The sequence below is a fragment of the Glandiceps talaboti genome, chromosome 11 (assembly GCF_964340395.1).
Source record: "Glandiceps talaboti chromosome 11, keGlaTala1.1, whole genome shotgun sequence".
NCBI lineage: Eukaryota > Metazoa > Hemichordata > Enteropneusta > Spengelidae > Glandiceps > Glandiceps talaboti.
Window position 1 is genome coordinate 5541564 of NC_135559.1, and position 14339 is coordinate 5555902.

The 14339-nt window shown below is 32.5% G+C and overlaps 1 protein-coding gene across 1 annotated transcript in view; it reads left to right on the forward strand.

The window, feature by feature from the left end:
* Positions 1-14339, forward strand: part of LOC144442395 (protein unc-80 homolog) — a 135734-nt gene that overhangs the window by 104533 nt on the left and 16862 nt on the right. Inside the window, exons 24-42 of the mRNA XM_078131729.1 lie at positions 558-683; positions 3118-3273; positions 3864-3964; positions 4735-4821; positions 5439-5591; positions 6051-6089; positions 6537-6596; positions 7109-7205; positions 7603-7724; positions 8401-8478; positions 9307-9417; positions 10148-10192; positions 10788-10972; positions 11282-11360; positions 11957-12007; positions 12361-12438; positions 12870-12977; positions 13452-13565; positions 13815-13972. Coding sequence (XP_077987855.1) covers positions 558-683; positions 3118-3273; positions 3864-3964; positions 4735-4821; positions 5439-5591; positions 6051-6089; positions 6537-6596; positions 7109-7205; positions 7603-7724; positions 8401-8478; positions 9307-9417; positions 10148-10192; positions 10788-10972; positions 11282-11360; positions 11957-12007; positions 12361-12438; positions 12870-12977; positions 13452-13565; positions 13815-13972 — 1948 coding nt within the window. The remainder of the gene's footprint in view (positions 1-557; positions 684-3117; positions 3274-3863; positions 3965-4734; positions 4822-5438; positions 5592-6050; positions 6090-6536; positions 6597-7108; positions 7206-7602; positions 7725-8400; positions 8479-9306; positions 9418-10147; positions 10193-10787; positions 10973-11281; positions 11361-11956; positions 12008-12360; positions 12439-12869; positions 12978-13451; positions 13566-13814; positions 13973-14339) is intronic.

The following is a 14339-nucleotide window of genomic DNA, read 5'->3' on the forward strand; positions in this document are numbered from 1 at the left end:
TTTTTTATGTAAAATTAGAATCTGAATGGGCAGAACCTCTTTTCAAGTCAATATTGCATGTGAGAATGAATAGAATATAATGTAAGCTAGGCAGGAGGGATAGTTGGAGAGTCCCTAGGTGCATGATAATTAGTAATCGTGTGATTTATTTGAACTTTGGCACTCCTGTCATGGTGGATAAGTTACCGAAAGTTAGGCAGGAGGAATAGTGGGAGTCCCTAAGTGCATGATGAAAATCAAATCATGTGATTCATTCAACACTACCACTCTGGTCTAACTGTCATGCTATTAATGACTCTTTCTAATGCATGTATCAAAGCCTCGCTAGATATTCGCCTAATAATTATCACTTCTGATCATTTCATTTTCACGCCATGCCGTTCCTGTATACCGTACATACGTGCATTCCGTATATATCCTACTCTGCAATGGCTGCCTTCTATTCCTACGTTCATACATTAAACTCTCGCCGTGCATGAACGTTTATTCGTACAAAAAAATACCACCCAACCACGTTATTCCCTGCAATGTCTTCACATCTGCTGTACTGCTTCTAGATGAGCCCTTGCCAACCCGACGCCACTCAACTGCCCAACAGCCAAGTGCCAGTCATTTGTCTCGTAATAGAAATGTGTCTTTGCGACGGGCATCTCTGTGGTCTGGCTCAACATTAACAAGCCCAGGTAGAGATCATTGCTCTTAACTATATTTACTATCAATTTTTACAGCTCCATTTAATTAGCCATTTTGCATAATTTTCACAACAATTTCTATCCAATTTCCACATCTTATTTCAATTGTGTTTTCCAGTTTTCCATACCAATTGTCCATCAGTTTACAATTCCTGTGACTAAAGTTTGGCAATAGTAATTTATTATCGTTTTACAATGATATTTTAAGTAGCCATTTTGCATAACTTCCACCACAGTTTTATCCCATTTCCACATCATATTTCAATTGTGTTTTCCAATACTTATCAATTTACAACTCCAGTGACTTAAGTTTAGCAGTAGTAATTTATTATTGTTTTTTATGACTACATTTTAATTAACCATTTTGCAATTTGCAAACAATTTCTGTCCACTTTCCACATCTTATTTCAATTTTTTTCCCCATTTTCCATATCAAATGTCCACCAATTTACAATGAAATTCACAAGACTAGCATGAAAGGAATAGACACAACTGTGATTTTCAAGATAAACAAGACCCCTGTATATAAACAATTTCACTCTTTGGAAAGTCCAATTCAACAATCAACGCTGAGTGTGGTACCTGATAACAACATTGTCTATAAAAATAGTGTGCTTAGTAACAGTTAGTCTAGATATTGGCGTCTTGTATTTTACGAACTCCTGTTATCAGATACCACACTTGGCATTGATTGTTTGAATTCAACTTTCCAAAGAGTGCAATTGTTTATATACAGGAGTCTTATCAATTGAGTTTATCTTGAAAATCACAGTTGTGTCTATTCCTTTCATACTGGTCTGTGAATTTCATTGTACAATTCCTGTAACTAAAGTTTGGCAATAATCCTTAATTTCCCTGATATTTTCTATCCAATATCACATCTTGGTTCAATACATATCTTTTCTATAATTTTCCACATCTACATCTCCAGTTACACAATTTCGACAGCGTAGATGTAGTTGGATAAAAGTCATTTTCATTTAGTCCAGTTGCCAGGATTTTATAATATACAGCACAAATTTCAACAAAATACAGATTTAAATTCAGTTTTGAGACAAAATATCAGTATTGTATAGTTGATAACTATGTGTAACTGGTTTCATAACTTTATTTGATACATAAAATACATGTATGTACCCACAAATAGATAACACACCCATTATGTATCAAGCTTGAACAACTCAAAATGATGTCATTTTGTTGGCCTTTGGCCACCCCTAAAAAGCCCCTCTGGCAACTGGACTAATTTTGATTTGCTGCTTTGCATAATTTTTACAATTCACACTTATTTCCACATATCCAGTTCAATTATGCGTTTTGTTTTAATACCATTAAAAAAATATAACACCTTCATTTCTTTTTTGTTGCATATTTTCAGATTTAAAGTTTAATTTTGATATCAAATATTTTTTTCAATTTCACATCTCAATTTGAATTGTGTTGCATAATTTTCACATAAATATCCATTAATTTTAAAAGCACATTATTGATCCATTTTTACATTATTTAAAGATAATTTATTTCATATTTTGATTAAATATGACAATAATTTGACATCTTCATTTAAGTTAACATCAACATTACTTTTTCCCTTTTTTGCACATTTCAATTACTCTAATTACAAACTGAAGCCATCAAATTGTCAGTTACATATATACATTTGCTTATTACATTTTATCTCATTTTGCATTATTTTCTTCATTAATTATGATTAATGAAAACTTTTCCTTTCCTCTTTTTAATTATCAGTTTTGCACAATATCAGTAATTGAAAATGAAATTCCAATTGTGTTTTGATTATCCTGTCCATTGCACACTTTAAAATTTATTTTGCTTGGCCTCAAATTACAATCATAAGTTAAATTTCTTAACTCTATCTGACAATTCCAGTTACCAGTTCTTATTTTTAAGTTGATGATACATTTAGGATTTTCTTTCCTTATAACACAATACATACCTTAGATTTTACTTCTATTTTTAATTAAAAAGTAGCCAATATATTTCTCTAGGATTATCATAAATTATTTTAACATTTCATCTTTTATTATAGTTCTCAATTAATTTTGAATTTTCTACATTCATCCTATTTTGTTTCTTATAATTTCTTTCTTCTCTATAGAAGGTGTTGGAATAGTGGGGAAAACCTCCTGATACACAAGTTGTTTAGATTGGCTTTCTGTCCTTCTTGCCTTCTCTACACCTCTTTGTTACATTTCAATATCTTGATGTGGACACTTTCACTAAAACTCAATGTTAGTGGTCAAATTTCAATGCACCTTTAATATCAATATATAAATATTTGTTTCTGCTTATGATTTGCCTTGCCATTCTTACACATCCCCTATCTCTTTCTCATCATCCTTTGTACACCTGTTTTTATGCAAATGAACTATCTAATATGCAAAGTGGTATCACTTATGTCCAGGTGATGAAGAAAATGCATCCAGTGAGAGAACAGAGCGACAAGTACATGGCCATTCACATACAACACAGACATTTTTCCCATCATGCATATGTGCTGCAGTTGTTCATCTGATAAGATTACTGGATGATGGCGAGGTTAACGAGGAGGGAGTTGCAGGTACATACTACTTTTGAGTTTATCGTCTGCTGCAGTTGTGATAGGCATGACTAATATTACCTTACAATATTTTCAAAAATGTTGAAATTTATTTTTTCATACAGAATTTTGACAAACTTGGACCATGGTCTGCTAGCATCAAACTCAATAACCTCAGACAGCCAAATTTATTTGTTTTGATCACAAAATGTCTAAGCATTTACAGAAAGGCAAGAAATGACATCAGAGTGATGATGTACAAACTATGTGCTGTAACTTAGGTGTTGGGATATGTTGCAGACAAAATACCTAATGGTGATAGTGACCTTGACTCTTGAGTTCAAGGTCAAATGTCATTTTAGGAATTTTCTTTCAAAATTGCATGTTCCAATATAACACAGAGGTTTAAGTATTGAATTTTCCCTTCACACTTTTTGTGGGGGATATATTCAGACTCTCAGCAAACAAGGTTCATGTTATCTTTGTCACCAGATAATGTGTTTAGATGCAGTTACTCACATTAATGTAACACAATCTCCATGCATTACTCATGTCATATCACATTCCCAATTTTAAGTCATATTTATTATATTTTCAAATTTGTTTTGCAGTCAGTGAAGTTACATTCAAAGTGATATGTACATGTCTAGTAGAAGAACCTGCATTGTTCCTTCGTCATTTCCTGGAGAAGCTAACCAAGAGAAATAAACAGGTTTGTGAACATTGCCAAGAAGTTTCATTCAGCAATAATTAAATAACCATGAGTGTTCTACTTTACAAGCCCTGTTCAAATTAAGATTAAAATAGAAGTGACTGGAAAATAGATGTCTGACAGAACTATAGGAAAAATTGGATCTACACAAAAGTACGATCCTATGGAATAATTATAGTTCCACTGATAAAATAACACTAATGTTAGAACCTGGCATTGAAACCCTGGCATTTAATAATAAGGATGCTAAACCCAGGTGTAATTTTTGAGCAAACTATATACAACATGAAAATAGCATTCCAAATCCTTACCTTGTTCTTGCTTTTAACTATATCAAATATGGCTACCAAACCATTAATACCTTCTGGACAGCAAATATTTGAAATTGTTATTGGCCTCTGAAGCATCCTATAAATAATTTCTAGGGAGAACACTAATTTAGGCTAACTATTAAGATTAGCATATTAGCATGTATAGGAAACATTTTAGATTTTGCATTTGACCTGCTCCCCTAAGCTGTATTGGTAATTTGTAGTTACAAATCATTGTTAGGTAAAAACTACATATATGCTGATTGATTAGCCCTTAAGCGTCCCCACAATAGTGGGAAACAATGGTGAAAGGGTTAAAATATTAAATATGATAATTGCCATGTGTTAGGCTACATTATATACTTACAGTAATTTATGATGTGTCCATGCCAAGATGATCAAAATGTGAAATTTTAATAACATAACCTCATTATATGATGTATTACCTTTCTTCTACAGGAAGAATTACTGGTGTTTATAAAGAAGTTACTGTCACACATTGATATCTTGCCACCACAGACTGCACATTGTCTCTTCAATTATTTAGTAAGTCATTTTGATTAAAGATGCATACCATTAAATTTTGCTTGAGAATTTTACAATATAGTTCTGTCTTCTTCTTCTTACTCTTTAGTATAGTCATAGACCCTGTGAGTCCTGTATAGGGACTATATAAAATGAGTAGGATGTGGTATGCACAAATGTTTTATGTTAGCCCCTGATGTTTCTATCCTGTGTTGTGTTGAAAGTTGTAACTGCTTGCTTGAATTGTTCTGGTTCTGATATGTTGATTGTTGAGTTTTTTAATAAGGTTGATTTCCAACCAACTAAGATTTCATTATCCAAATAAGAGACCTGGTTACTAGTAGACAGTAAGATGCATCACATTGTTCCACCTTCAACTGTGTTCTCTTTCTGTGAGGGGTTGGGAGTTGAGGGGTGGGGGTAGGGGATACATGAGAGTGCACTTACATGGTTAAATTTTACAAACTAGGATACTTCTTTCACTATGAACTGAACAACATATAATTGTGCACACTTTTTAGTTCATAAACTTTTATCAATGGTAAACAATAGTTTGAAATTTTTTTATCAGATTTGTATGCAATATTTGTAAGCAAGAATATGTTATTCATATAAATATATATTATTTTAATTTATAGCTTGGGTTAATGATGTACTACTGTCGATCACCACAAGAAGGCGCTAATGAAGCCATTGCTAATACACTAACATTAATTTGGAGAGTAATACCCTATGTGCAAGGGATTTTCTTCAAAGATCTCAAGCAGTCACTCAAGAAAGAACAGTGTGATGTAAGTTTCCTTTTTTACTGTTTAATAAGAGGAAGCTAAAAGTTAATACTAAACCTAAAATTAAACCATCATATAAATAATGTCTAGGGAGATCACTAAGTTAAGCTAACTAATATAGTCACATATTAGCATGTATAGGGAACGTTTTGGATTTTGCATTTGACCTGCTCATCAAGATATATGCATTAGCAAAAACTAATTTTATTGATTCCTTTAATTAATTTATTTTGTACAAATAGAAATTGTGTGACAAACTTAGTGAAATCAATATATTGTGACTTTATTCCATAATTCAAAAATCAGTTATTTTGTATGACAACCCTGTATTAGAAACTGATAAATTGTGATCTTGATCTGCATAAATGAATGAATGTATGAATGCCCATTTATTCTGAATTACATGAAAAGTTAATCATAACTTGCAGTGACAATAATATTAGTAATGTTTCTCATTTCCAGCCTTCCATAATGATCACAGCCTTTGTACCAAGTGCCAAGGTAAAGCGAAATACATGCTTAAATATACTTCTTGTGATCTGATGATTTAAGCATTTTTATGTAACGATAGAACACATCATGTATATTATCTATCTTATGTGCTAATTGTTCTTCAAATTATTCAGGTATTATACCATGTGCAAGCCATGTTTAACATTGATCCAGGCTTATAAGCAGGTCATTCTACATCAAGACAAAGTGCATCAACACATTGATTTTGTAATGCTTAAAATATGAGTCAAACCTTTGTAAATCACCAGATTTTACATATGTAACTCTTGCACACGTGAAGTTGTGTCATTCCCAATATCTGTATTCATTCAATCTCAAAAAATACTAAATGGTACAAATACAAATACTTTTTTTGAGTTCCTATCAACTTTCAATATTCTGTTTGATTATCCCCAACACTCTATCAATCATAAAAAAAAATATTTTGTATTTCAGAAATTAATTGTCCATGGCCCAGAGGAATCTGACATTCCTACCCAACTACCTGTGATGGATGTAAGTTACAAGCTTTAGATTATATATGGAATGGTGTTATGTCTTCACTTTTATGTACAAAAGTTAGTGAGGTGCAACCTTTTTTTTTGAAGAGAGTAAAAATTGTTCACTTATTTTGTGAGAATTGAACAACTCAACAGGATGTCAAGATCTCATTTTAAAAAACAGTTCAATAACTTTTATGTAATTAAAGAGGATAGCTAAGTAGTTGGCTGAAGCTAATCTTCCCTAGGGCCATGAGGGCCTGCTGAATAAGGAGACATATAACTGTGCAGTGTGAGAACATACAATAAATGGCAAGAGTGCATATTACAAATACATAGTTGCTAGTCTGGCAAGCGAGACTATCTCAACCTCTTCTCGTTTCAACCCTAGTCATTTCAACAACACCATGCATACCCCCTCCCCCTTCATGTTTTTCTCACCAATAAGAAATATGATATGAGTTTAATGTAAAAGTTATGAGTATATGAATTAATTTTAAATTTTAAACCATTAATCTCTTCTATCAGGATATGCAGTTTGAACAGATTTACCAAGACTGTTTAGAATTCTTCAACATTGATGAACCTGATTACTCATCCTACTTCCTTGTAGATAAGAAAACAAGTAAGTCAGAACTCTAGACAATATGTTATATTTCAGATTGTTTGACTTCATTAGTCTATAAAGCCCCACCTGATGACACCACATTGTTCTGCAATGTTATATTGGAGCGGAGTTAGTGGGCAAGATTTGACAACAGTAAATGTAAATTCCCACACTACTGGATTGGTATCACATTACTAATCCTACCCATATAAAAGTAACTGAAATAGTTATGATGCCTGAATGATAGTGCCACTTGATTATAAATATCCAACCATGTTATGTATTTATTGCAGAAGATGTATAGAGATATAAAGTACAAACAGTATTCTTTGGTTCTGGCATTAAATTGTCTCTACATGTTTTGTTAAGATTTGTTTATGTGCTCCCTTTTATAATAATATTTGATATTTTTCAGATCAATTGTTAGACTTGAAATCATATGTGAGGGATGTGTATGCATACAGGAGGTCATACTGTCCACAGCTAGTACTAAAAAAGATGGACAAAGATTCTGCTTATTCACAATTACAGAAACAGGTAAACAACAATCATGCTTTTTTTGCTGACAGATTAATAATAATTTTTTTTCCAACTCTTCTGTTATGATACAGAAATGGGTAGGAAAATGACTTTTTATAAAATATTAACAAGATATGTAACTTCGTAAAATACTGCCATATTAAATGTCAAATCACAGAAATGAGCAGAGAAATTCTATAGTCTTGTATTTCAGGAGCAGCCTTGTCATTGTATTCTTTCAATGCAGCAATGAAATGCCATATGACAGCTATGTATGAAGTCAAAGTTATTTGATATTACTTGTATTTGCATGCTTCATTGATATTTCATACTGCACTGGTGTCTTAGCAGTTCTAATGTTTGCTTAATAATGGCTTCAATACAAGATATCAAAATAATTGTATTACATTTTCCCTAATTGTATTTTATGCATACAGATGTCTGAAGTTAGTGGTTCTTAAATTGTTCAACAGAATGTTTACTTTTTAAAATATCCAGATTTTAAGCTTTTGTCCAGTGATAGAGAATTCAAAAACTTGAGAGCTTTTAGTTTGAAAATTTGTAGCCACTATTCCAGATTTTCAGGATGTTGCAGTGATTGAATGTACATATATGCTTAATATATATACATTGATATACATCAATATTGTTTGATACATAGAGACAACTTAGTCATCAATCTGTACTCTTGCAGGCTTTTACACTGAAGTTAGCAGAGATAGGAAGAGTTTATCTAACTTTATATACTTTACTAAGTACTCCACCAAATCATGTAAGTATTCAGTAATTTGTAACAAATCTTGAGTGAAAGGGAGAAACTTTGAAAGTGTGGGACTATCCGGAAATGTCAGCAATTTTTCAATTTGTTGGACAAAGGACATCTTCAGTTATTGGAAACTAGTTTTTTGAAGCCACTATGCAGCTTTCATCCAAATCATCATAAGGACATCTTATCTTCATGATTTTTTGTTGTGTTGAGATATGTATGACAGGGTTCATGTACTCATTGAAACTCTGATTGGAAAATTGATCGACGGAACAATTAATGTCAGTCATAAAGTGTCAATTATAGAAGTGAGAAATATGTATCAAAAACAGGTGTGTTGACAAATAAAATGTATTTTGCTGGTCAATACTGTAAATGACCAGAGTTGATCTGGAAAACTAATGAAGAAGTCTTGGAATTTTATTTGACTTTGAGTGTATGAAATTAATGATCTTTACGGCCAGGATATGGTTTTACAGACCGAGGTTTATCATATACCCCATGTAGTGCCTCGGAAACATAATTTGAATTGCATGAAATGGTGGTGAAATATTTAATTTGCAAAAAAAACCCTTTAAAATAGTGAAGGAATTGACAAAGCCAAATCACTAAGCAACGGATATCGATGAGCACGTGACTTGCCATATTTGGGCAAAGTGTGCCAGGGCGTGATATGGAAAATTATTGAATGGGTTTGGTGCACATACTCTCCAATGAATTGCATTGAAACACATACAGGGTATATGATAATTAATACACGGTTCAAACTTGTCCACCACCTAACCATCCATTAAGACTCCCCAGCTCACTTAAACTTTTTCTTTTCCTTTCAAGTTGACAACTCACATGAACTTCCTACATTCAGAATTGATGAGGCTTCCATCATTCCCCAGAAAAGCACTGGATGCTGAGTTTTCACTCTATGCCATGGAAAAGATGGGAAAGGTAATCTGCTTTTATCAAACAATCCATGATCCAAATATTATAATGTTTGTATATTGACAACTGTCAGGGAACAAAGCATACATAATTAATTGATAACAGATTAATGTCATCGGATTGGGCTTTTATGTGTAAGTGCTAAAGTACTTTCCATGTGTATAAAAACATAAGTTGTAGCAGTAAATAGCAAATATGGATATCTTTTATTTCTCTATTGTGATTTGAAGGTCATAGTAGCTAATACTTAGTTTTCAACTAAGGTACGACTCTGGTAATCCAGCCTTCGTTTTATTAAGATAGGTGCAAACTAGAGTGGATGATAGCGGTTCCTCTGTTGTATGATTTTAATCACCCTATGATCAAGATAGTGAATTAACTGAGCCTATAATTACACCAACATCCATTCAATAACTTATCACTGTTGTATCAACATGTTGCCACAATAGTTTTAGTTTGTGTCAATCTTAGAAAACCAAACGCTCAATTACCAGAGTAATAAATGATTGGTACAGTAAATTATATTAAATATACGCATGTTGTAATTGAATACCAGTGGCAGTGCTATTTAAATGTCAGAGACATTTGAAAAGCTGCCTCTTTAATTGTGAAGTTTAAACTTTGTGTATTTTTAAAGAAATTCCTCTTTTGAACAGTGTATAATTATTTTGTAATAATTGATAAGTATTTTATATGCAAATCCTTGATTACCATTTGTATTTTTCTTTCCACACAGGAATTGTATGGCTTAGATGTTCTGCATAAGTATATCTGGTCAAAGGTAAGAGAAAAGATATATTTTAAGACTAATGTATCCTAAAAAAAAAAAACGAAAGAAAAACCCTTTAAAGTCTGACACTCTATATATAGGGTGTAATTACATAGAGTTACAGAAGCCAAGTCACTCTAGCCTGATGTCCTATATATAGGGTGTAATTACATAGGGTTACACTCTATATATAGGGTGTAATTGCATAGAGTTACAGAAACCAAGTCACTAAAGCTTGACACTCTCTATATAGGGTGTAATTACATAGAGTTACAGAATTAAACCAAGTCATTAAAGCCTGACACTCTATATATATATAGGGTGTAATTACATAGAGTTACAGAAACCAAGTCAATAAAGTGTTACTTACTGTACTTTTTACCATTCTTGCTGTTTAGTGAAATAGATTTGTATGAAAAGTAAATGTTTGTTCCAAAGACGGACTAACAACTGTGAAGTCTGTTTGGTTCAAAAGTTTACTACCAGACCAGTGACTATATAGTTTCAATTAGGCAACATGATGTATTCTACATCTCACACAACGTTTTTATAACAAATTACATAAAAGTAAACACAGACAGTTGCTGTTGTCATTCCTCCATTACAGCTTATGACAACCATGGTATGTAAGATGTCGACTGACTTTTCATGGGGAGTGGATATTCAACTCTTCCTAAACGTTATAAATGGTGCCTTGTTATTGCATTGTGAAGAGTCTCACATGTTGAGATACTGTATAGCTTCCTATATCAACATTGCCAGACATCTTAAGAATATCTTTGCCACAAAAGGGTAAGCGTACATCCTTAGAGAGACACTAAATCTGAATAATTAAATCAGTGCATGATCGAGGTCTTTAATAGACAGATTGAAATATCACATTCGTTTCCAACTCAATGTTACAAAGTTACTATATGTAAATGTATTAATGTCCCATTGACTCTTGGAACCATGAAAAATATATTCTCCAATTTAAACATGGAGTTGGTGATAACCAGAATGACCTTTAAATTGTGTGCATATTTTAGTTTTCCTTTGAATTGCATTTGTTGTCTTCCAATTTTAGAACAAAAATTAATTACTATTTGCTTTGTATTACAGTTACACCTACATTATCCCAACCGTTCTACAGGTGTATGCCACACAACATACAAATCCAATGATTACAAATGCTATTGAGGTGAGTATTAAACACTTAAATTTAACAGGCTAAATTTTTGGTCAAAATTGTGCCATGCTGTTAAGCTATCAAGAGTCTCAAAATTTGTATATTGTGACATTTAAATTAATATAACAACATCTTGTATCTTGATTCTGAACTGTTCAGATTTTCCCATGTGCAGACTTTAAGAATTGTTTTATGTAAACTGGAAATATGTAGATTGTTTCAACATATGTTTGATGTAAAAATGTATAGAAGTAGCCATCACAAGAAAATGGTTTTATCCTGTCCACTTGCTATGATTGCCTGAAAGTGGATTTTAAAAGTTCAACAATTTGTTTATATAGACTGGCAATAAACTGTCTCAATTCTAATTTGATGTGAAATATACAGGGGTTAGATATTTCAAGAAAATGTCCTGTCCACTGGATCCTGACCATGATTGCTTACAAGCAGCTTTCAAATGTACAACAGTTCTGCAATATGTCTCTGAAATGTCTGTTTTTCACACTATAATTTGAAATTAATTGTCATCATTGAAATATTATGAGGAATAAATAGATTTGTCCACATAAAAAAGGATGATAAATTGAATTACTTATATCCTATTCCAGTATGCCTGTCGACAATTCTACATACTCCACAGGAAACCTTTTATTCTACAGGTAAGAATGTAGTTAACATTATCTGTTACAATTCAGAACCTGAACTTAACTCTTGATGTTTATTAGTGATTGCTACTTAATATATAAAGAAACCACTTGGCTAAAGAAACCTTACTAACTAATTTAATTAAGTGTGATTTCCTAGTTGACTCTAATTGAATTTGACGGACCATCTTGATTTCTGTAATATTTCCCATTGCAATGTACATGAATATAATGTTTTCAAACTACAAGTCCTTAAAGGCCACTGTTGTTTCCCATATATTGAAATAATGAATTTAGCATGTATTTGAAGTGTTTGAATCCAGGTCAAATAATATCAACTCACACATTTCATACATTTCATTGTACAGATGTTTGGTGGTGTGGCTTCCATTTTGCAATATGATGCAGATTGTCTCCCTACTGAAGTACCAATTATCTATGGCAAGGTAATGATTTAACATCTAAAGCACATCTAAAGTAGCTACATTTGTTCTTTGCCTCTATTTCATGGCTCTGGGTTTGTTTTACTGTAATTATATTATATGAGAATGAATATTAATGCACTCAGATTCATAGTTACAAAAATAAGTTATTTCTGAATTTTTATCAAGGAGGGTTGTTGTTTTAGTATTCCCAGTAGGATGAATACCAGGTAATGCAATTCCTTAATCCTTTTCACAGTGAATGAATCTGAGTCAAATTGCCCTCCCCTACCTCATGTGTATCATTATCTCTTTGTCAAGCAGCTGTATTACTTATACAATAAATCCTGGTTTTTGAAGTACATCGGTGTGCAATCAGAAGAAGACTTATGCAAAGTCATATATATGTAAATTGATGAATCAGATATGTGTTACACACTGATGTCTCTTTTTAGGTGCCAGCTAGGTCATTATTTAACCTGTTACTTTCATTGGAAAAAGACAGTAGAGATCACCTTGATATATTGGATTTGGTGAATGGTGAAAAACCACTGAAAACTTTGGTAAGTAACATGCAAAGTGAGCAACTCAGAACTTAGAGATTCAACTGAAAACTACCCTATCATGGAAATAATCATTCTTGAAGACGAGAACAATTAGGCTAAAAAATTACATTATCCATATTTTGAGTTTTAAAATAAATATAAACTTCAAGTCAGTGGTGTCTATTAAGCAAGTTCTTTTCTTTAAAGTGAAATACAACAGTTATACTTTGTAGTATTTGAGTATTGAGTATATTGTGTAGATATTATATAATGTATAAAGTATAGTAACAAACAAAAAAGAAGACTGTCATTAGTTGATATTTTAACAAAATTCAGTAAACAAGTTTTTAAACACTCTACCGTCCACTTCTCAATGCCTGAGATCAACTGATACAGTATGTTTTATCAAGTTATTTCCATTAGAAACAGCACAAAACAACAGAACCATTACTGAAATATCGTATCGTCTTTTTTACAATGTTTATCATACAGGACTTTTGTTATGGCAACGACCCAATGGTGACCTTTTCATTTACCGATGCAATCAGGATGTGTGTAACTGTTGTTGCTTATTCTCCAGAAGCCAACAGGAGTGTACAGATGATGGTAAGTTTGAACATTTCATTATGCAAATTACCTCATTAATATTCAAACTGTAAATGATGACAGTAAGGTATCCATGTCTAATGTATTTCTACAAGTTCATCTATGCAGATTGACTAAATTTCATTCAAAAGTGTCTTGGACAGTTCAGTGCAGGGAATGTACAAACTATGCCAAATGTAATGTATAAAAAGTTAACTATATATTAAATTGTTGGTTATTAAAAAGTAGTGTTTATATTTATGATTTCAGACTGTTCTGGAAGCAATCTTGCCTCACTATCTAAGACATATCAAACAACAAACCATAAAGAGAGACAATCCATCAGCAGCTAAGGCAGAGGTTGCCACCATAGCAAATGTCAACATATCAATGAGAGCTTTGGTGAACAGCACTGAAGCTTATGCTAGGTAAGTACATATCAATGAGAGCTTTGGTGAACAGCACTGAAGTTTATGCTAGGTAAGTACATATCAATGAGAGCTTTGGTGAACAGCACTGAAGTTTATGCTAGGTAAGTACATATCAATGAGAGCTTTGGTGAACAGCACTGAAGTTTATGCTAGGTAAGTACATATCAATGAGAGCTTTGGTGAACAGCACTGAAGTTTATGCTAGGTAAGTACATATTAATGAGAGCTTTGGTGAACAGCACTGAAGTTTATGCTAGGTAAGTACATATCAATGAGAGCTTTGGTGAACAGCACTGAAGTTTATGCTAGGTAAGTACATATTAATGAGAGCTTTGGTGAACAGCACTGAAGTTTATGCTAGGTA